We start from the raw sequence: 25,858 nt of genomic DNA, 5'->3' as shown, positions 1-25,858 counted from the left end.
ATTTATGAAGTATAGTACACTTGTACTACATCACTCCATTTATCTAACCTTTAAATATTTATAACTCGTCAACTACCAATTTCAAATTCGATTTGTATAAATCGAACCAAATACAAAATGTATTCTGAATTGGAAATAAAAATGCATGCAACTATAAAAATAAAAAATAAATAACCATAGTAAATAGTAAAATGTACCATCATATAACATCATACATACTTTAATACTTATATACAATATACGTATACGTTTTATATATATATATATATATATATATCATCATAGGTACCTACCGATTTTTATTTAATCGACTATGTTGTTTTTTGTATGGAATACTACTTAAATTACATTGTGTCCCGATATCACCAAATAAGATGTATGAATACAAAAATATTTAATGTTTATAGAAAATAAAAAAATAAAAACAATAATAAGACATAAAATATATAGTATAAACAAATAACATACTATAAAAACGACATAACTACTGGACGGTATATCTATGAATAAAATATTGTGCTGAGTTATAATGTAATACTTATAGTAATAACAATAACTTCGAAAAATTGTTTATGGTTTTAGGTAGTAGGCATAAACGAACGAGTAATAAATTTAAAAAGTTGTAACTTATATCATCGCACGGAGATTTATCGTCAGCTGCAGAAGCCGTAAAACGAAAACAAAATAATAGCCACCGACCTAGGTTAGGTCTGTATAGTGGGGTAGGTGTGTATATGCATTTATTTGCAGGTTTGATAAATCATGTATAACCACATAATATGTATTATCAAAAACACATGCAGATAAGTTTTACTGTGCTCAGATACGCCAAGTTCGGTTAAAACGATGTTTGCTAAATTTTAAAATGTATTATCGTCTCTCCTTTTCAGTTTTCCTACGGGAGACCATATATTCCCATTTCGATGTACAGGATCAGTATTATTAGGTTAGCTTGAATATCCATCGATATAATATATAAACCTAGCCTATGATATATCTAGTTAAGTACCTATATATATATATATATATGCTAGAAATGTTAAAAACATAAAAACAGCTTCATAAAACAGTATAATATAATAACAGAAAAAATAATCGTTAAAGTCCTGAATTAACTGAGATTCACTTGAATGATGGAAAAGGCGTTCAGAAATCAGAATAAAAGACGAGCGACTACTACATGTGTGCTTGTGTGCTAAACGATGGTTTCTACAAACGTTTGGACGGTTATAAGTTTGCAGACACGCGTCAACTGTTGCGGATCATTTTTACTTTTTTTTTTTTTATGAATATCATCGGAAACCGATCGATATCATCGGTAATATAACATAATACCGCGGAAAATGGAAAATGTTATTTATCGACGTAAAAACGGTGACGGCGCGAAAAAGAAAACCCACACCAGCGTCCCCTGCGAATCGGCGAAAAAACTCGTCGTGCGCACAACTCACGCGCCATCGAAACTATATATATATATATAGCCGTCAGTGGCGAAGAGGAGAAGAAAAACGGTAATATTATATATATATATACATATAAGAGGATTATTGTGAGATAGTGAGTAAGAGGGAGAAAAAGACATTATTGCGAGCCGACAGTCGGCGGCGGCGTCGACTGCTGTGGCGTCGTCATCGGTATAATATTATTAATTGTACCTGAGGCGGTTCGCATCGGATTTCATCATTATTGTCGTACGGCGGCGGCTAAGTCGTAAAATTCTGTGTAACACATTATTCTCATATAGATACGCATATACTGCAGGTATTCGTATAATACATGCACAATATATGTATAATGTAATATATATATATATGCACTCTAAATATATATGTATACAGAGGCATTTCACTGCGGGGTTATAACTATATATATATATATATATACTGCAGGTGTCTACATGTGTGTGTGCGTCTGCGGCCGATCGTTGCTCATACAATAAAAATACATAAAACTCGCGAACGTCTTGAAAACATATACATATACCTACGCGTATATGTACTATTTATATACATACATACAATACATAATAATATGTGCATACCTATACATAATATCACCTCAGCGCGGTGTTGCGGTCATCACAACACTCACATATTATTATACAATTATTATAAGTGTATATGTATATATAAGTCGTGTATAAACAGATAAACGTATATACAGCTATAAGCCTATAGTGTTTGTCAGCTATACAAAAAGAACCCACAACGCATAATAATAATATAATATATAATAACACAAAGTAATATTATGACATATTATTATTATTATACCCATACGAAGCATTATATTATGAAGTATAATATATTGTTATAATAATAATAATACAACAATAACGACATACTATTATTATTGTATGTTCGCGCGTTCGTCCAATGATAATATTATTATTTTTATTATTATACGTACAATATTACCTATATAATATTATATATTTATGCGGCCGCGCGTATATTCCTATATTATTATAGATATAGTATATTGGTTTACACGTATACACATAATATGGTCACCCCTTCCCAGTAGACGACCATTTCTTATTCTGTACGACTGTACATATACGCAGGCGCACACACGGTGAATAAAAAATATATTTCGTATTACATTATGCTTCATATTTTCCTTTTTTTTTCATCTTTTTTTTTTTATGTCCACACCTCCGAAACCGGATCCCCGAGTTCATCGCGGAGGAACATTATAATATTATTACACGCGCTTTCCTATACCTACGCTTATTTTCCTCTTTATATTATATTTTACGGATGTTTATAGAGGATTTTTCTGCGTTCGCCTGCTGCTGTTGGCGATGAAGTAGGTACCATATAAAATGCAGTATTAAAGGTATATGTTATACCCAGACGTCATGATATAATAAGTACTGTACTCATCAATAAATTAAAAAGCAATATAAAATATACAATATGATTATAATGTTATGGCTATAATATTTTATACTATACGTTACTAAACTAGGTATGTGTTTGTATGGGTAGACTAACTCTACTGATCAGTAACATTTTAATTTGGCATTGCTGTAACCATCAACTAGAATTAGCAGTATCTGATACATTAAAAGAAGTTCAAAGAACAAATCATTTCCAGTCATCCATAGAAAAATATATGCATTGTATCATCAATCAACCTGCAAAAACATGCATGAACTTGGTAAGTGTGCTGCTTCATTAAAAATGAAACTCTTACTTAGTGCCGCAATAACCGGGTGTGTTGCGCGTGTCAAACACACGGGCCCAGGGCCCCAACCCATAATGGGGGCCCAACAATAAAAATTAAAAAATATATAGAAAGAATTAAAATAAAACTATTTTGTTATAATAATAATTATTAATACAGATTGAACAATAGATCGGTTTTGTTTTGTATACAACATTATCGTACATTAATGTTTCTTATTCAGCCTAAATAACCGAAATTAAAAATAGTTTGGTAGTTTGGTTGCAATTGATTAAATCGCATCATGCGAAGGAGTATTAAGTATTGAGTAATAACTCAAAATTCCAAAGTATGTTTTCAAATTTGGAAAAATTAATGTTATAATAGTCAATAGGTTAATTTTTTAATTTTCAAGAAGGGTGAGGGCCCATTCATTTATTTACACACGGGCCCAAAATTGTGTAGTTGCGGCGCTGCAGTTTTACATATTTGTAAAATCTTCACTATTAGATGGTTTGGTTCTAGTGAAAAAAACATTAAAATCAGCTTGGAATAATTATGTACCACTATCTGATAATTTTTCTAAAGCAGCTATTGATATAGAAAGAGACTCAAAAGAAAGATCTAAATAAGTGGTACTCAAACGTATTCTAACATCAGTAGAATTTATTACGAATCCAGGTAAATTAAGTATATATTTTGTTTTTAAATTACATTTTTAATATAACTTTCTTTTTATTTCAGGAATTATGTATGATGGGCTATATCTGAACTTGCAGACTTATCGTTACAATTGCAAGAAACAAGTTTATCACTTTCAGCTGCAAATAAAGCTATATAACGGTACCATTAGAATATTTGATTTAATGGCTAATATAGGTGAACCAAAAACACAAGAAGAGGTATGGATACATGGACACATTTTATGTTCAAAAATGTACAATTAATCACAAACAAATCAATTCCTAAAATTAAACATGGTCAGTTTTTTATGAGCTTAGCTAATAACTTACATACTAGACTATTTACTCAAATAACTCGTGTGTCTAAAAATAAAAATGACTTTAAAAGTGAATTTGATGAACTTTTAAAAGATTTGGATGTGTTAAATTCTAATAACTGGCCTGATAATGTTGATATTCTGTATGGAAATGACTGTGATAGAAGATTAGTTACAAGGTTATTTTTAATTATCTGATATTACAGAGAACCGTTCGAAATAACTTTTCGTGTGCTATAATTTATCATAAATTTAAAATATTATTAAGATGAAAAAATCGAATCCCTTAACTGAAAAAAAATTGATCAACAGGTAGGCATAGAGAAACAGATATTTGGAAACAATCTTGGTTTAACAAATGCGTATGAAGGACCGGAAAAATTATTTCCTGATGATAATATCAAACAACAACTAAATAAATATTTTATGACACTTAGTGTCACTCAACGTATCAAAATAACAACATAATGTAATTGGTGGAGCACGAATCTTATCTCATTAAGAGCTCAAAATACTTGCGAACCATAATTAAAAAGTTTCTATTGGCAATTTATTATATACGCAATCAGATGGTCACATTACGATCGAATGGTTTAGACTTAGATACTGCAGTTCTCATGTGATTCAAAAATAAAGTTTCCAACTAATACCTACATTAAATACTTATTAATAGGACGCAGAAGGAACTTTTGACTTTTGGCTTAAATATTTTTATTGATAGATTTTAACAGAATTGAGGAATTAAGCTCAAATGAATTATCCAAATTGCAGTATAGCTGTTCTCTTTGTTTATTTATTGGCCTGTGCAGTGTACATTAAGTGTATTTGAAAAACTAAAATACTTTTTGATAATTAATTTATTTTAGTGCGGATATAATAAATTTTATGAAACCTATCTGAAGCCATTGAGTAGACAAAATAAATATCAACTTCATAATATGATAAACAATTATTTTTACTTTTCCGTTTATCTATTTTACAGACGATCTCATCATCAGTAAGATTTTTTTTTTTGAGATCTATTGGCTGTTAAAAGGTAGTAGATACTAGATGTATGTACTTTCTTTATATGGAATAAATTTAGCTGTAAATAGTAACATACACAGAAGTATAAGGCAGTATTGTATAGTAGATGAAAAATCATCTTATAGGTACCCAAAATATCTCTCGAAATTATTTTTGATAGTACGATACTATTATAAAAATCAAATAAACAGGAAATTCGAATTATTTATTAGGATGAAGGGACATTGTTTTTGAAAAATCATGCGAGTGCTATTAAAAATATATTGCACAGATTGTTAGAAGGAGATGCTATCGTTGTCTCAAGAATAAAACTAGTTGTATACCTATACAAAATATAATTTATGAATAACGTGACAGTAAAATATGTGCAACAGGCTACGGTCCTATATATATGCGACATGCGTATAATGCATATAAAAAGGAGTTTAGGCATTGCGTAATAAATTTATTCAAGTGAAAGCATTTTAGAAGAAGAAAATATATATTTTGGCTGCGCAAGATATTAGATAAAAAATATTTTACATAAAATTCATCAACACCTATGTTTGGGTTTAGTCACCATAGGTTCGAACAACTTTTTGTTATACGGCCGCATATGATCATATATGGTGTAGAAGACGTGATACGGCAGTTGAAGACAGTTTGAACTTCAATAACTTCTTAACTTATGATTTATACCTACGTTAAACAGTTTTAATCCCGATCAGCAATCAGTCGAAGTATCTATGTATATATGATGTACATTGTACAGCACAGATTCCAGCAAGAATCAACTATCAAGCCACGCGTCCGTAAACGAAATTTGTATAGTACAATACGGAAATGGCCCAAATTAAATTACACTTTAATAAGTCATAAGTAATAACATTAAAAATAAAAATAAAAATAAAAATAAAAATATGAAAATTATTACAAACCAAGTAATAATAATTCATTAATCAAACACTAAATAAAAATATGTTTATATAGTCTGCACGTGCGCCTATTGCATGGAGTTAAGTAATACTTGTGAATCAACTACAAAACGGTGTTATGTCCACACCGGATAAAAATTTGCTAAAAAAAAAACAAATTACCATTTTGTCTTCAAGTAGCAAACAAATACAATCAAAGCTACTGAAGTACTGAGTCGTATTCGTGGGGTTAATGTTCATAAAAATAACATAACATCACTTTATATATAAAAATACTAGGTAGCTATAAACACAAGCACGAATCGCGCCGACACGTAGTTAAAAAGTTATGTTCCCGTTTGAACGATTGCTATTCCCACATAAACCAAACGATTTGACAATTCATAATACATATATAAAATAACTACTATAGTATAATATATTATTATAGTTATACGGGCGGGCGTACGGAACATTAATAACATTTGCACATCATCGCAAAACCGAGATTCCATTTAACGTTTATATTATGCACTCATCGCAATAAAATAATTGAAATTTAATTTTAATTGTCGACTTCAATCGTATAATATATAAGAAGTTTAAACGCCGAATAAATTAAAGAAGATTAAAGCCAAATGGGAAATGTAACTCTATTTAATGCAATTTTATGGGATACTATATAATACGTATTGTAAAACCATAAATAAAAAATAAAATAAAACATAATATATGCCGTCATAATAATAAGTAATACCGCTATTCATCAAATCGGAAACAAAATAATATTTTTGATTTTGAGTAAATATCGTAGCACCAACAAGTAGGTATAGGTAATAATCATTATAATTTGCAGTACACGTTAATGTCGTTAATATTATATGATTATACCTGTGCAATATATTGAACTGTATATACTATACCTATATTTTGTAAAAAATAGAGTGAATCGACATTTTATGGAACTTAATGGTAAGAACATTGTCTGTGATGTTTATGTTTGTGGTTAGGTGATATAGTTCAAGTTTTAAGTGAGTAACAAGTATTTTTATAATATACGCTATAATGTACGATATATGCTAAACTTGACAAAAATTGGACTACCTATCATAAAATTTACAACATACAAATTATTATCAACTCGGATAATGTTCTTCCCATCAATAGTTTTATTAATAGGTCAACTCTAGTCGTTCAACAAACGAAGCTAAACGCGATCTGCTGCGCGTAAATTTGTTATATATGTTACACACTTGTAGTACGGACGTCTACGCCAAATTATAAGAGGACGCTATTACTCATTAATTTGGATTCAAAAATCTAAGTTCGGAGTGACGGACCTAGACGATTATATATTAATACAGTAAAAGATTGGAAATCGACGAGACACTAGCAGAGAGCGGGTGATCTCCGCGGGTACGAAAAAAATAACATACATATATTATTTAACGAAAAAAAACCCTTACGCGGGCGCATAATATAATAATAACATAGTCGTCATAAAAACGGACATTATAATAATAATAATAATAATATAGATTCTACACCGCACCGGAATCGCCACGTTAACAATACTGCGCGACGGACGATAACGGCGCGGATAACGATGTGGCTAGCCGTTTTCGTCTCTTCCGTTGTACTGTATTATTATATAGGGTTTGTTTTTATTTCATTCGATTTCCCTCGCACAGTGGCCCATTATTACCGGCACCGAGTCGTCCGTTATTGTCCGCATTTGTATGTGAGCGGAATTTGATGACTGTATATAAGCGTCCCGAATCGTTACGCCAAGTGTCGGCGGCGGTGATGGCGGTGGTGGTGAAGAGTGGTGAAGGGATTAATTGGAGGGCCACCGGAATGGGACGCTGGGGAGCTATTGGCCGCCGGCGTTTTGCGTGTATGTGTAAGCGCGAAACCGGAAACGGCGCAAACCGTCACACGGCCGAGGCGCGAAAAAACGTTTTTCCGAATACTCGCTTACGCTTCCGGTGGAGGGCGGCCGGAAGGGCTGGCGAGCAGTGCGCATGGTGACGAGGAGTGCGCGCCGATGTATACGGCCAGGGGTGGGGGGAGGGGTGGTCTGGGGGTGTAGAGCCTCTCGTCCGATATATTTATTCGCGCTTAATACGCGTTGTTAACGCCACCATAACGACGTCAACGACGACAATCGTAATAATAATAACAATAATAACTGCTGCAGTGCTTAATAATAATAATAATAATTATTATTATTATATATAAACTTACGCGAAAGAGGATTCGAAAGCGGAAAACCGTTTATATTATATTATGAAGTTCTGTGCATTGTGACGATTTTCGTTTCGTTTTTAATTTTCCATTACAAAGTATATAATATACAGCAGTGTATATAATATTATACATATTAAAATTGTTTAACTCCGAATAAAAACTTTAACGATAACGTTATACGTTTTAATATTTCGTTTCTGCGTATGACATCGCGAAAATACGACCCAACATTTTGTGGGTTGTTATTTTTTTTTCCGGTAGACTTCAAGGAAATTTCACTAGATATACGATGAGTAATATCCATATATTTTCCTAAGTTATTTCATCGAGTGCATTTTGTGCCCATTTTACGCGTTTAGAATGTCATAACAATGCATTATAATATATAATACTATTAAAACTCTATAACTGCATCGTACAATGTTATAGGACGCTAACTATAATATAGTTTTTGAAGTATGTGTAATGTGTATATACTAAATTACTGATGAAATATAGTGTGACGAGTGGTATATTTTATCAAAGTAATGCAACATTATGTATTACAAGTTTCTATAGTATATGTATAGAGTTATAAACTGTATCTGTATAATGATTAGAATACATCATGCGTACTTCTGCAATACTAACAATACAAATATTACTTAATAGCCAATAATAATTTAAACTATTTCACCGAAAAAATTTTTTATGACAGTATAATGTATGAAGAAAAAACCTATCACTTTAATATGGTAATACCTCCTTTGTCCTCCTTATATAGTCTATAAATTCGTCTATTCTATATTTCTATTAATTTTAGGTTAGGAAATTTCTTTATACGTACCTACATGCTATAATATTCATATTTCATTCAGTATAGAATAAGTAAATATAGGTACCTACATAATTTTCAGTCAGAGTTAAATTAAAATGTTGAATCTTACTATAAATATTAGTTAATATGTATACGTACCTAGCTATTGTCATATTTTAGATTCTGGGCGAAATGATAAACAAATTAACTTTTCAGTGATATATATTTTTTTCAGCTTTTTATTTTTATATTTGACGTAAATTTTAAAGGAGCAGTAATTCAAGTAAATTGAATCTAGTTGGTACTCAGGGAGATGACAAAAATAAGAAATTCTATAAACCTAATTTTAAATACATTCCAATAAAATAATTTAAAATATCACGTTCGATATAGAATATTAAAATGTATAAAATTAAAAATACTATAAGACTATAACATTGGACTATTTATAGGCATTTGATCTTTTCGAAATATTTTTTTTTACAACTGTTACTAAAATTTTTTAGGCTCGATCAAAAACCTTAGACATATATTATTACGAAATCCAGCATTAGTTATTTGTATAGTTAATCTTATTATTTATTACAATATTAAAAATACATTTGCACGTGATATAAATATAAAGTGTATTATAATGATTAAGAAAATTATAAATGTGATGTGTTGAGCGAAAATTAATTCAACCTGATGTATTACTAATAGAAAAATAAATTAATAATAACAATAAAAATATGTACAGTGGAACCTCGATAACTCCAATCGGATGTATATTAGCCATTATGTATAATAATATCGTGGCGGATGGAACGGTTCAGAATAATTTTTCGAATGCAATAATTTATTTAACTATTAAATTCTACATTGCATTTATTTCAGTGGCCTACTCTGACGAAATGCACTATAGACACGTAGACCACAGTAAATCGACTATTCTTGGTTTTTTCTTGTATATACTATAGATATTTTAAACTTACAGTTAGTTTTAAAAATATATCCACGTAGTATGTTGTGATTTTGAATTTTAAAATAGAATTCACTTAAGTACTTAACAAACATTTATACTTCATTACTTCTTATATGCAGCTTATAATACTGGGGTTGATAATAAAAATAAAAATGTATGTGATTTAAATATATTTAAATATATCCAAAGCACTCTCCAATGTATTATTAATACGTGATAAACTGATAACAATAGAAATCATTTTCAGTTTAAATGCAATAAAAACTGTGAAATACTATCCTAATAAAAAGAAAATAATAAAGTACATATTTGATATGTACCCAAACTAGTTATTTTTCCTTAGTTAGGAAAATCATTGATAATCAAGTGTTGTGAAAAAATATCTATAGTAGCATGCTACATTTTCTTATAGAAATTTAATGAGTTAAGAATTATATTTTATACATATATATATATATATATATATTGTTGAACTGTGTTTTTATGGCGATAGACAATGCGTTAGCCACGCAAAAAAAATTGTTTGAAAAAACTGTTGTGTCCAGCCCAAAAACATATCTAGGTTAATACGAAAAAATAAAAAATTTACTTTAGAATAATTTATGTAGTATTTCATCAGAATTAAAGATATATAATTATATTTCTTTATTCGGAAACTAATCATCTATACACTCATCTTCTCATTAGGTATGTGATAAAAATATAAAGTCTTTCATTATTCAGAAATTTCAATTTTTTTTTTTAATAATTATAACTAAAAAAAATACTAATAATTCTGGTGGTTTTCAACTTAATGCGCTCAAAATAGGGACATAGAGCTAAATGATGACGCGTAGACAGTATATAAATACCCTTGTATAATACGTTAAAATTACATAGGACATAGGTAGGTACACAAAAAAATAACGTAAATAGGCACATTTTTATAAAAAAAAAATACACACGTCTGCCGATTATCCAGACACAAAAATGTAATTATATGTAATACATATCAAATCTGCATAATGTAATAAATCTGATGAAAGGTGTAATATGTTGAATTTATAATATTATGATGTATTTAATTGACTTGCGTCGTAAAAGCAATAATATAATATATTATGTATACATACCTAGGTGTATTAAATATTTCAAAATCACCTTAAAGCTTTAAATAAAATTCGATGACCATAAATATAAATGTATTCTCGTCTCATCTCGACTTCTAGCCAGGTTCGATTTCAAGGCGAACATAAATAATAATATATGAGTACACGCGTATAATATACGGGCGCATAGGTAGGTGCGTGAATATATAAGCGAGCGCGTCGTAAACATGTTTTACAGATCATTAACGTGTCATGGCTACAGTGTCGTATATATTATATATCCTTAGGTATAGGGCAGAAGTTGTACGATCGCGTAGGAAAAATCACATCACACAGTAGCAACTGGATTTTCTAGAATTTCTTATCTAAAATTACAATTTTTACGACAATCGAGGGAATAAAAATAAAATTCACTCCGCGCGTCATTTTATTCAATACCTTAATACATACCTGCATAACTATAGTAGTGTATAGGAACGCCGACTACACCAGATACATCAAACATCATGCACGACATTAAACGCATATTTTACACATAAAATATCTCAGCGTACACACGATAAACAAGTTATGTACACGAATAACGATTATTATTATGACGTGTATACATCAGACTCGCGCTTAACGGTAATGGATTGCTCAACTAATTTGCGGCGCATAAATTATTAATTGCACCTATAATACGCGACTATGTGGTAAGTATACTTGCGTACGAGCGTGATGTAGATGTAAAATTATTATTAAAACTAGATCCCGCGGAGTTATATATATATATATGCACTAAAAACAAGCCAAGATATGCACCGAAAAAACAATTTATACCTATATGCACTCAAAAATAGTATTCTTCTAGATTATAAAACAATTATTTCGAAATAAATAACACACGTAGATAATCATTTAACATTTTAGGTGGGCTGTAAACATTTTTTTTTTTACGAAGAAAAAGTAAATAAAAGTAAAAAGTATAAAAGTTTTATAGTAAGGAGGCACTAATTTATAGTTATATATTTCATTATTGCAGGATTTTTTTGTCTGTATATAGGTATTTAGGTATATGGTAGTTTAGTTATAAGCTACTGTTCAAAAATAGTAGTGATTTACATGATTGTATAGAGTATAGACGCCAGATTTTCAATAAATATCAATGGGTGTCTATAGAAAATACTAATTAAAAATGTGTAATGCGAATTAAACTCTGAGAAAAACGATTTCAGTAGTCGCTCACGCCCGATCAACACTTTGCATTCTGATTCACAGAATTATAATATTTATAAGCTATTTATATAAAAGTATGTGTCTATACTTACTTCTAATCAAAATTTAAACTTTATTACAAAACAATAAAATATGCTCTAAAAACTTTAAAATTTCAAAGATACGTCGACGAATCGCAACGACATGAAAAAGAATATCACTATTGAATCTAGATGGGTAGATACCTATTATAATATAATTAGTGCTTTATACTGATCAAAACAAAAATGAAAAAAGTACGCAAGTGTATATATAAAATATAAATCGATGCAATATTAATAATATAACTTGATAAAATATTTTATTGATATTACTACCGTTTTGGAACTAGCTTATTATTACATTATATAGTGTCCGACGAAATAGATTTGATATCATTTTCAAACAATACTTTTATCGTCTCGAGCCAATAACTGCAGAGTGTTGACGTATATATCCGGTATGGCTTTTGGATATTCTATCCCTTTATAGTTGAGGCAATATTAATAAGTATATTATGTAATCATATCATGAACAGCGGTGAGTGAACTTAACAGTTAACCGTCCATCATGACAAATACTCATTTTATGATATTATTTGTTGACTAAATCTTGTCAATATGACGACATCAATGACACCGCAGCATCACGACATAATAATGATGATATAGATGTTATATATACCCCCGTAGTGTCGGTGTGATGACGGCTCAGTGGGTGGCGCTGCCGTGTGCTATGTATATTGTTATTGTATACGTGCGCGTGTTATTTGTCGCCGCACACGGAGTGGTAAACGCCACATAAATTTCACCCACCGTGGCGGCAAGGGGGTGGAAAAAAAAATTCTAAACGCATCGTTTCAAGGAAAACGTCAAACGCCGTCCCGCAACAACCCGTATTATGACCATCACCATTCACTCGGTCACGTGTACTCTACATATTATTATAATGTACCTATATTATATATATACATTCAAGTAGTCGTGGACCGTATAATCTGTTTAATGTCTATCCGCACTCGTATACATTATTATAACACACAATATACCAATAATAATGCACTGCGACTAGGCGCATTATATACTTCATGATAAAAATATTAACATAATACCTCGAAACTATCGTGAAAATCATACAATTTATCAGGATTCGAACGTATAATGCATTAATATAGTAAAGTTTAAGACACGTATTACACGTGCATATAAAACTCACAGTACAAACCCATACTTAGCCCTATTCGTTTTATAATGTTGTTTAAAAGTTTCTTTTTTCTTAATGGCTGCACTGAACAGCAATAATCAAGTATAATTCACAAAGTTTATGTGATTTGTTAATTATTGTTTATATTAATTTATAAGCTAATATTTATTATTAAAATGCATAATGTACACAATCACCCATCGACCCATCTCTACAATAATAGTACATAATACTGTACATACCTATACTGTTATAATATTAATAAATTTCAAAGAATTAAATATGTACTCAATATTCGTTATAATAATAACTTTAAACGTTTTAGTCATTTTATAAGTTCCATAAGCGCATATTACCTGCAACCCTGCTATTTATATATATATATATATAATAATATATATACATTATTGATATGGATATGGATATTGGATAAATCATACAGTGACATATTATGTAGGTACATATTCAATATACGTGACGCACAAAGTATACGTGGAGAACTACGAGGTTATACCTAAATGGGTACATAGTATAACATGAATATAGTATATAATATATATACGGTATATATGGGTGACTACGGCATATCCCCGACGACGGATCGGCGCGCCGTGAGGGCGACAAAGAAGCGCACCGCGCAGTTCAAACAAGTCGGTTTCTTTTGACGAACGATTCATAGGAACCTTTTTTTTCCTCTCCACCCGGATGATTTACAAGTGTTGCACAACATAATAATATTATGTACAATACAATAACATGTGTACGCTCTCTTCGGGTCAGGTCTGCTCCTTACATTATAATAATATAATATTATTATCTCCTTCTCCGACCCGTCTGAAGATGCGTGTGCGTGCGTGTGTGGCTTGTCCGCCGCAGTCAACGCGTGTGTACAACATAATAACAATAACAATAATAATAATAATATAAAGGAAGCGACAGGCTTTCTCCACGCGCGACCCGACCGACGTTTGAGAACACACAACAAAACGACCCGAAAAGCCATCACGCCTTCCACACAATATTATAATATTATATAATATTATGATCGGCCATTGATGATGTGTGTATGGTGATAATATAGCTACTATAATCAACATAATTTTATGTTACAACCTGTTGTTAAGCGGCACGTATATCTCATATGGCTATATGACTGTATAATTTGCGACCCTTCCGAGCCTATATAATGCAGAAGTGCAGGATTCGGAAATTTTACTTGTCTTCCAGTCTGCAGAGAAAATACAGATTGCGATCGTCGTGGCAAAAATAAAGGCTCGAAATCATAACATCACTATATAGTATATACAGTGATTTTTAAAAAATGAACATCCTCATTTTTCTCTTTAATAATATACTCTTATTCAAATTCTGATTTTTAGAATTTTAGATTCTAAGCGGAGCGAGGAATATTTTGGTTTTACAATGGTGTATATTATGTCTTTTACTTTTTTATTCTGTAAACACTTTTTCTCCCACTAAACTTGCTCAAACGTATCAAGTACCTATAGCATCTTTTCTGAAAGGTGTTCTTGAGCTGGAACTTTGGAGAGGTCATTTTTCGATTTTCGAAACGGTCCTAGAAATAAAAGCGGTTAAAGGAGAAAAAACGTACGATTTCACGATTTTATAATATTAAATAAACGGATGACCTTTTTTTTTTTTTAAATTATAACAATATAATTAATATAATATAACATATCCTAGACTGATAAACGTCTCCACTCAGAATCGTTTTTCGTATACAATAATGATTATATTATATCATTAAATTCAAATACCATCCATTACAGTAACCCACTTGTAACCTACTGTACTGCAGAGCGACATCCACTTACCTACCCGCTTTTTTTGAGTTCCTATACCTATAAAGATCTTATTTTCAAATTCCTAATTTTTTTTTGTACACACTTAAGAAGTGTCCTGTGGCGATATAGAAATTTCTATTTTCGAATGAGAATCCCTATTTTTTACTGTATCTAAATAAAAATTCTAACAAGTAGTTTCTGAGTTATTATTACGTTTGTACTAAAAATAATACCTAACCTTTAATTATAGTTTTACAAAAATATAAAGTACCTATACATGAAACACTATAGATATATACGTATTACCTATTTTTTATACTTATTTATTATTACAGATCATTAATCATTAGTCATTACTCATTAGTAAAATTTCCGAATCATCAAAGCCCAAAATCCACTTAACCCAATATCATATAGACATAATTATAACTATTACACAAAGTCATACAACTCGAAAACTGCACGTTCAAAATTCGCATAAAATACACTAAAATGTTTAAAAAAAAAAACAATATTTGCTGAATAATTAAGTGAAAAGGGGTGATTCCTATTTGAAAAACATAAGTAGTACAAAAAACTCAAATATTTGAAAATAATGTGATCTTGAAGTGTATTTAGAAATTCCAAAAATCATAATTTGAATTTAAGTATAATTTAAAATTTATTTAAAATCATCTATATACCGTCTGTCCGAAGAAACAGGATTAGTAAACTGTAGAATTAATTAATTACTCAATACTTAATATATATTTTTGAACTGAATTTGGAGGACACGAAACTAAACTATTGGATCATCAATCTCTCGAAAATCGAATTATAAAATACATAATATGTACTCATATGGACTGTAATGAAAGTAACAGAGTTTTAAAGTGAACCCAGTTTTCGCGGTCACACGCTTATATATCCAGACCAAGATAAGCCGACGAGTTACCTTTAGTTACCTATATACTATTTTATATGGTACCTATACCATACATCACAATTAAATCTTTTGTTTTTATACACCCGCTACAATAATATACTTAAAAATTACAATATTGGTACCAGTATTGGTATTGGTTAAAGTGTACAACTTTTTAAATGTCTTCTTGGCTAATCACAGTCATAGAATAAATAAATCAGAAAATTGTCACTCTAGGAGAAGCGAGGGAAATAATTATGAACATTATATTGCAACACTATCTTTCTCAGAAAAAAAAAATGGCCGCTAGAGTATTTATTCAACAAAAAATACTGTTCGAGCGAGTTTGAGAATGAATAGATTTATAGGTTAAATAATTTATGTATTGAAAAAAAAAGTCGCATATACACGATTGAAAACACATAATAAATAATTAATAATAAACTCTGAATTTAAAAAATAAATAATTGGTGTAGTTAGTATTATAATAGTAATATATACAGTCAACATAAATAGCTGCAGTTTTGAAATTATTAATATAAATTCATACACGATATAAATAGTTCCGTAAATAGTTAAAAGGAGGTTATATACCCACACGTGTTATCTCCGTCTTACTGCAAGTGTGTAACATACCAAATTTTACGCTCAGCAGATCACGTTTAGCTCCAATAGTTTAAAATTTAGAGTGAATCGACCTCTTATAAAAATTAAGGGTAACATATTATTATCGAGGGCATCTCATAGATTTTTTATTATATTTTAATTTTAAAGGAAGTTATGAGTACTTAAAAATTGTTAAATTTTTGTACATCATAAAATATTCATAACTCGCTTTAAAATTAAAATATGATAAAAACCCTATGAGAAGCCCTCGATAATAATGTCACCTTTAATTTTTATAAGAAGTCAATTCACTCTAAATTTTAAACTCCCCGAGTTAAACGTGATCTGCTGAGCGTAAAATTTACTATGTTAACCACTTGAAAGACGGATACAACACATGTGGGTATAACGCCCTCTTAACGATGAATCCTATTTTTAAAAACGTTCGCATCAAAGTCACTAGATTTTTACCTTACGCAGGTAAATATAATTTCACTTTCCCGAATAGTACCCATAAGGCTATAAATGATAATCGCCCAAACGGATTATTAATTTTTTGGTATAACTTATATTACATTTGCCCAAACAACCACCACTGGTTTTAAGTTTTTAACACTGTAGCGGTCATTAAAAGGATGTACCTAACCGACCTAACCGAAATCCGCATAAATATACCTCTATATGATATAATAATAATATAGGTTTACAGACAATATTATAGACGTTATATTATTTCATCGTTATTTACGCTTTTGTATGGTTATACCAACATATATTTATTATATTATTATACAAACATATTCGGACACAATAAGTGCCGTATAAATTGCAGCACAATATACAAATACATGTTTTTTATCCGAACTATTTGATATACATTATTATGTTGTTATCACGTCGCGTCGGCGGACATAAAATGTATAAAACCTGGCCTACCATATTATATTGCAGTAATAATAACAACCGAAACGCATGTGCGCGCATCACCCCGAGGATAATATTATGATGATGTTCACTTTTCGAGAAAGCCGCTTATAGATATTTGGGTGTCGTCGGCGACTGTTGACGTTAAATTTATATATTATATGATATAAACACGATAATGTTTTTGTAATGCGCATCATAATAATATACGATATAATATATTTTGTATTATACGGTCGCGTGATTTTGACTCACGCCATTATAGATTATTATTGTCCACGACGTCCGGGTTGCAAGACAAGAAAAAAAGAGACTAAAAGGATTTACTCGGGGGAAGCAAAAAAAAAAAAATGTCGACGATTCCGGAGTCATCCGACGGGTAAAAGGCGGCACCGCCGTTTGTCGTTAAACGTATTATACTGCAGTTAAACGAGCGCGCGCACGCGTGACTTTATCCTTCCCATTTTCCCATTAAAAATCACAAAGATCTGTCTGTATAGGGTTTATAATAAGGATTTTTTTTCTACTGTCCAAAGAATGTTAAGAACACTTAACCATGCCGCGATACATCCTAGTATACGCGATATGAACGATTGGCGAGGATCGCAGAGCATTGTATACAGAGAGCCCTGCGAGGATTTACACATGCGATATCTCCCGAAATAATGGAGATATCAAAATTTTGGTTTTATAATTAGATTCACAGCGATAAGAACTAAAATTATTTCATATTTTAATTTAGGTATTTCAATGTTTTGGTATAAAAATTAGAAATTATATTTTTTTATTTAATTATTTAAAAAAATTCATTCACTATAGCCGTTTGTGTAGTGTTTATTTTTCTGAAAATATTGACGTTTCAAAATTGTATTTTCCTTAATTTCCTGATTTTTAATTTTTTTTTTTTTAGTTTCGAGAAAAATTGCGAATTACTAAACACCACAGTGTTTACAAAACTTTCCTAAAACATATTATATGGACATAATATGTGTTACAACTTCTGAAGAGTGGCTAAAAAATCTTTCAAAATACCTATCGTGCTTAGAAAAATCACCAACGCTCCCTTTTTTGTCTCTATAATTTAACCCTCCACCAAGATCTAATTGGTATAAAACCTGTTATATAGCTGAAGCGGAATTATTCTACAAACCATTTTTTACAGACTTGAAAATCACCCCAATAACCCACTAATAAAAAATTACATATCTTCACACTCCCTGGAAATCTACCACGTAAATTCAAAAGAAAATGGTGTCGTGATCATTTAAATTTAAAATATCTCTTTTAATGACCTATAAAACATCAAGCTAAGTATCACTAATGATGGGTTGCTTCTTATTCAAGTAAGTCATGTTATATAAGTCTCCAATATGCTTATTGTGCTGCAATATAGTTGTATAATATATTGTGTATAATTATATAAATATGTCCATGTTTACTAAATATATATATATATTTAGTAATATATATTTTATATATATTATATATTTAAATAAAACATAATCAAATAGAAAATTTGACATGATAATTCAATAATTTTAAAGAATAATATATTAAGCAACTACTTAATAGAAAACTGAATTTGTCCCGAAAACGTTACACACAAGGAAAATAAATATATTGGTTATTATGTTATCAGTTTCTATGGCATGTACTTTTTTGGTGTTTAAAATATTCTTAAAATGCGATTCGGTATACATGCGGATCGAGTTTCGGATTCACAATAAATATTTGCGAAGCTACGGTGACACCAGTAAAATACCTTAAATGGCTTAAACCAAAAATAAAAATCAACGTTGTTTAAAACCCAAACAATATTTGTTTCGTGTATGTCATCATTTTAAGATAGAACAAAATCGTTTTAAACAAAAATGAACTGTTTTTATGCCACAAAAATTAATAGTTGTATCAACCTGTTTAATGTTTGCCAACCCCCCACCATGCATGCGCAACACTAGTATACAATAACCATAATATTATTTTATAATATTATCTCGTGAACGTATTAATAATTTGATATGCATGAGTATATTTATGTCAAGTCACGAAGACTCACTCATGTCTATAACACATCAAGGTTTAATATATATATTATAATACAGTCGTCAGTCACGTATAATTCATAAAGTTTTATGCAAATTTATTTATGCACGACTTACCAAGATTTTTCACATAAATTTAAACACACTACTCAATAGTTAATAATTTAATATGTATAATATATATATAGGTATAATATATGCTATAGGTTTTTACACCTATAAATAGTCCCCTTAAAAAACTCTGTTTACTCATATGTGTTTCGTATTATATAAGAGTATAATAGTTACCCCATTAAAGTACACATACCTAATATGTAATATATTACAATTTATATCATACAGTTGACTATGATTTAATAACAACTTATTGTAAGGCATCGATTTGAATGTCCAGTGCGGGTTGAACATATTATGATAAAATTATATTATAATAATTTCCTATCGTAGAATTTGATTAATATAAGTTATAACATGTAAGCATACATTTTTATTTATAATTGACTTCAGTGCAATGTTGCAAAATCTTTTAAATTGTAAATGTATTCACGAGAACGCTTCTAGCTATATTATACTGTTATCATTATAATATAATAAAATTGTGTATAGATATTCAGCAGGAGCGTTTATTTACAGGAATAATGCACCGCTCGTGGTGCGAATGCGCAACATGGCATCGTCCGCATAACGTAGATATTAGCTGATAACATGTTGATTATCGATTATCGATTATCAATAATTTAAGCGACAAACTAAAATTTTGAATAAATACATTATTATGGTATGGTATTCAAAACTTACCCAAATAGGCTTGAGCTATCTTTATGATGCTATTTTATTTAAGATGACTGCAGGTAGAACACATTTCACCTAACACGCTTATGAAATAGGAATTTAGAGTATATGGACATGATCTATTTCCAACATATTGATTGAAGCAAGATTATAAAATCGTAATATGTGGGAATTTCTGAATATTCATTGATGAATATGATACGCTAAAATCTGATCTATATTACTAATATAATATTAGTTAGTGTATATAAATATAATAACTTCTTTTTAATTCGCGATATGTTATTTCTTTTTTCAAACGGATCTTCCTTGTGATATTTTTAATAAATCCTTTACAACGAAATACTTACTAGAGACATAAAAAAAATGTCCACAAAGTAGAAAATATTATTCTCGAAAAATCACATTTTTCAAAATATAATAGTTGCATTAATCTTAATTTTAAAAAGAAAACTCTAATGATTGATCATTTAAATTTTGAGCATGGTATGTCGATCAATAAGGAAATTTTACAATTCAATAATATTACAGGTATTTATTTAAGTTTTTTCACTACAATAATATTTGTTTAAGTCGGAGTTTTATTCATATTTCGAAGTAATAATAATTTCATATATTAAAAGTAACTAATGGATTATAGATTCCGAGTTGAGCGATGAATGTATCGTTTTTCTTTTTTTTTAACTCACTAAAAAAGCTTAGATTTTATTCAGCATCTTTTATTATAGGAAAGTGAAGGTATCTAGTTGGTACTTTTGGGTGGTCAAAAGCAAAACAGCCTCCGCTCAGAATCGTTTTTTGTATAGGTACAATATCATGTCATTAAATTTGAGTTAAATGGACCTTGAATCATATTGAATTATAAATTATTATTTATAGAATTATATAACTGGAAAATGATGCACGAATTGGAAGAAAAACATAAATATGTAAATCAATAATAGGTATAACATCACAGACTCTTATCAGTTACTAATTGGTGCGTGTGCAATACCGCGATTGCGCAATACGCATGCGCACCATGAGCGGTGCATTCCTGCAGCAGTATTTAAATGCTCCTTATTCAGCACGGTTAAGATATAACTTATCAAATTATTAACGTCATTATTACGTTATCAAAACTATTTTATCGAAGTCTTCAAGCATTGATATTATCGTGCCGTTAATTGTTATCTACTCAATCGTAATAAGGATATATACTTTTTGAATTGTGTTATAATTAATTATTTAATGTGTTCAATATTGAAAATTGTAAGAATAAAAAAAAATTACTGATATTACTGATTTAAAATTCCGCCTTACGAGTCTACACTACACAGTAGGTACTACCGACTTGCGCAGCGGAAGAAATGCGAAAGCACTCCCCACTGCGTCGTCGGTTGAAAACTGAAAAAAAAGGTACTACCGACTTAAAACTTAAGAAAATAAATTATGAAGCAAAAATCATTTACAAAAAATTCCACTATACCGTTTAAATAATCATCCAAATCAACTAATAGAAAACTTGGCCACTCCCACAATACCTGTAAATCCTACGAGACGTTTGAAGCGTAATAAGTGCAGGTGTCATGATCTCTTAAATAAAATTAAATAAAATTAATTATCAAGCTAACAGAAAGTGTTATCAAAGGGTGGCTTCTTTCAACAAGCCCTCATGACCTATTAACTTTTATCACATATTCTTATTGTGTCTAATATAATTATTGATACAGATTGTTTATTACTTGTAAAAATAAAAAAATAAAAATTTTAAATTGAGATATTTAATTTTTTTCATCTCTCCCTCGCCGCCACCGCCACCTCCACCGCCACCCAAAAAAAAAAAAATAAAAAATGGTTTACAGCTATACGCTACTGATAACAGCTATAGATACTTCTACGTTCAAAAATATGAATTTTAGTAACGTTTGTATTTTTAAAATTTTTATTGTATTTGTTTATATACTTTTAAGAACATTATCGAAATGCACGTCCTTAAGTAGGTATAAGTAGGTACTTGTAAAATAACATGACAAATATTTTTACACAAAATTATATCTTGAATATTTCTCACTCATATGGCCCCAAAAGAAATAGAATTACAAAATATTTAAGTAACTGTTAACTTATATAGATAATAATATTATATACCAATCAAATAACATCATCGATATAAACAAAATTTAATTTAATTTCCAAGTAAAGAAACAACATTGGTAAGTATTGCATTAATAAATATATAATATACCTACTACTGAATATTATTTTATATCATATCAAGTGTACTTTTAAAATAAATATAGTACTAGATAATTTATAAAAAATAGTTTAATTTGTATCACAATTTTAAGGATACTAGAAAATTACAATAACTATTCAATTTTTAAATAACAATATTATTCGCGAAAAAAATGTTCCACTAATTTATCTAAAATTCAGTGGCAATTAAAGATATTTTTATAATCCGATAACAATTTTATTTGACGACAAATTATAGTACTTGGATATTATCATTATTTAATATTATATATTTTAATGTAGGTCGTAGGAGCAACCGAAAACGAGTACTTTTTTATACAAAATGCCTATTGCTGCACGAGGGCCAAGGAGCGTGCAAACAATTCAGCCCCACATGATGTGGTGGTACTACGATGAAAAATATACACCCAAAAAAATAATATAGTGAAATACATGGCTGAATAGTCTATATATATAGTTTATACGATTCGACGAACTAATAATATTATTATTAAAAAAATATGTCAAATTGTCAAATAGGTATAGAAACCTATCGCACAAGAAATTTTATTTTTTATTTTTTAAATTTAAAATTTCTCAACATAACAACAACCTAGGTAGGTACTACTAATATAAGTTTGCTTTAATCGGGAAATCTATACAAATTTCAGGTATATTCGAACGCATACGAAATGTCAAACAATATCCGTTGTAATAACTATAAATATTAATTAATATCTAATAAGGAAACATTGTTGGGTGAATGAGAAAAACCGTTCGAGATTGGCGGGAAAAACTATGTACCTTTTACTTTGCTTTAAATAATTAATAATCCAATAATTATTATTTTATTGATATATATTTTACTAACCCGGTTGTGGACGGTCCTGGTACTCGACTCTCTTCATCCAACCGTACGGGCTCACACGTCCTGTGCCGGTGGGCGACGGTTGCTGCTGCACGGGTGGCCAGTACTTGTAGTCGTTGGCCGTCTGGTAAGCTGCAGAAGGCGCCGCAGCGGCCGCTGACGACGGTTCGTCCAACGACGTGCCGGGCGACGAGCACGTGGCCGTCGAAGCCGTTACGGTCGTCGGGTTGTAGGCCGCGACGGCCTGCAAGGTGGCCGCTGCGCCGGCCGGCTGATGGTGCGTCGGCGGCGGTGGAGGCGGGGGCCCGTGGTGGTGCGCGTGATGGTACGCTTGCACGTCGTCCGCGTACGACGGCCGCCTCTTGTTGTACACGACCGCGGCCGGCCACGCGGCGTAACCGCCACCGTCTACCGGCTGATGGTGATGGTGCATCAACGACTGCGGCGGCGGCGGCGGCACCGCGGGCATTCCTTGATGGTGCGGATGATGGAGGTGATGGTCCTGTTGCTGGTGCTGCTGTTGATGTTGTTGCTGGTGCTGCTGCTGTTGCAGGTGATGGTGGTGGTGATGTTGATGGTAACCGGCGACGACCGCCGCGGGCTGATGGCCGTACGCCGTCCACGAACCGGCCACGGTGGCCGGTTGTGGCTCGGTCGCGCATTCGTCACCGTTGCACTGCGCCGGCATGACTACGACGTGATGGCCATGGTGGTGATACGACGGACCCTGTTGTCTGCTGCACACGGTTACCGATTCGTTCATTTTTCGTCGACTGCAGCGGTTTTTCACGTGCAGGTCGTCCACCGCATTTTTGTCACGTGCTAGAGTCTTCTGTATTATAATATTATTATATCGTACACGACAAAATAATAATATTATATTATAATTCCCCGCAGAAGCGCTATACTTGCATGTATCTTTATCCAATAACGGTTATAGAGACGATTGCAACTGCAAGTGGTCCCTGCTGCAGGTATGTAGATCATATACGGTTGTGATAGCACTTTGGAAGGATGAGGCGCGTTACCGATGACCTAACCTTCACAACAGTATTGACGATTAGGATCGCGATTTTTAGCTAGTCGGGGCGAACATTGCCGTAATATGGTTTTATACGATATACGAATGATGTGTTTGTTCCGACGCAATGATATTATGTATTACTTAACGAACTAATAATGTGAAAACGAACCGATGCACCGGCACTGCACCGCGACGTAAATCCATGGGCATGTTATTTAAACTCGCATGTACTGATATAACGAGTATTGAGATTATAATATTATTTAATCAATGCGATCATTATAATATTTATATATACCGTCGCGTAACCCGGTATTGGGTACCTACCTAAATAACTGTCGCGTAAATATTTCAATAAAACGGTTTCGCATAACCTGCGTTGTCGTCGTCGTCGTCGCTGTCGTCGAGTGTGTGTGCTGCGCGAGTCACGAGAGCGAACAATAAAATAAAATATTACAATATTAATTATTGTGTGCGTATAATTAAGAGAAAGACGAAAAAAAAATAAAAAATAATACAACAGCAGACTTATATTTCGAGGTGTGACTGCCAGCGAATGCGTGCGTGTGCGTCGTACGTACCTGTACGTGTAAAGCGTTGATATTATATTATTATTACACGTTCGAGTGTGTGTGCGTGCGTGTAAGTGTGTACTTAATATTATTTAGACACGCGATCGATTACGACTGATGAGGTGCGGTCGTGCGTGGCGCGCAGTCGGCATTCGTGTGCGCGGACTGTCGGAGGCGGCGGCGGCGGGACGTGACGGGCACGCTCCGGCCACTCCCACCGGGCCTCACGCCGACCAATCGCGGCGCGACCGGCACCTCGGTGGTGGTGACCCGCCGACGGTTCTGCGTACAAAATAATATGTCCGACGGCGGCGGCGGCAGCGGGCTCACTCGTATTTCGTTTCCGTTTGTGTTGTTTGCCGTCCGTGAAACGACTGACCTGACGGCACGCCGCCGATTTCTCGGTAGGTAAGCCCTTAATTGTCACATAGGTAGGTACATGCCGCTTGATTGTGTCATTATTATTCTTGATACAAT

At 31.6% G+C, this 25,858-nt stretch overlaps 1 protein-coding gene and 1 pseudogene across 1 annotated transcript in view; one reads left to right on the top strand and one right to left on the bottom strand.

Annotated features, from left to right (window-relative positions):
- Positions 1-25,560, bottom strand: part of LOC107165945 (uncharacterized) — a 40,899-nt gene extending 15,339 nt beyond the window's left edge. The window contains exon 1 of the mRNA XM_015514397.2: positions 23,789-25,560. Coding sequence (XP_015369883.2) covers positions 23,789-24,548 — 760 coding nt within the window. The 5' untranslated portion in view covers positions 24,549-25,560. The remainder of the gene's footprint in view (positions 1-23,788) is intronic.
- Positions 2,986-4,012, top strand: LOC149055700 (uncharacterized; annotated as a pseudogene).
- Positions 25,561-25,858: the final 298 nt, after the last annotated feature.

This window comes from Diuraphis noxia, unplaced genomic scaffold, assembly GCF_037042655.1.
Source record: "Diuraphis noxia isolate RWA-SAM2 unplaced genomic scaffold, SU_Dnox_SAM2 contig0004, whole genome shotgun sequence".
NCBI classification, from domain to species: domain Eukaryota; kingdom Metazoa; phylum Arthropoda; class Insecta; order Hemiptera; family Aphididae; genus Diuraphis; species Diuraphis noxia.
Note: the sequence above shows the minus strand (reverse complement) of the source record. Positions and strands in the feature narration are given on the sequence as shown.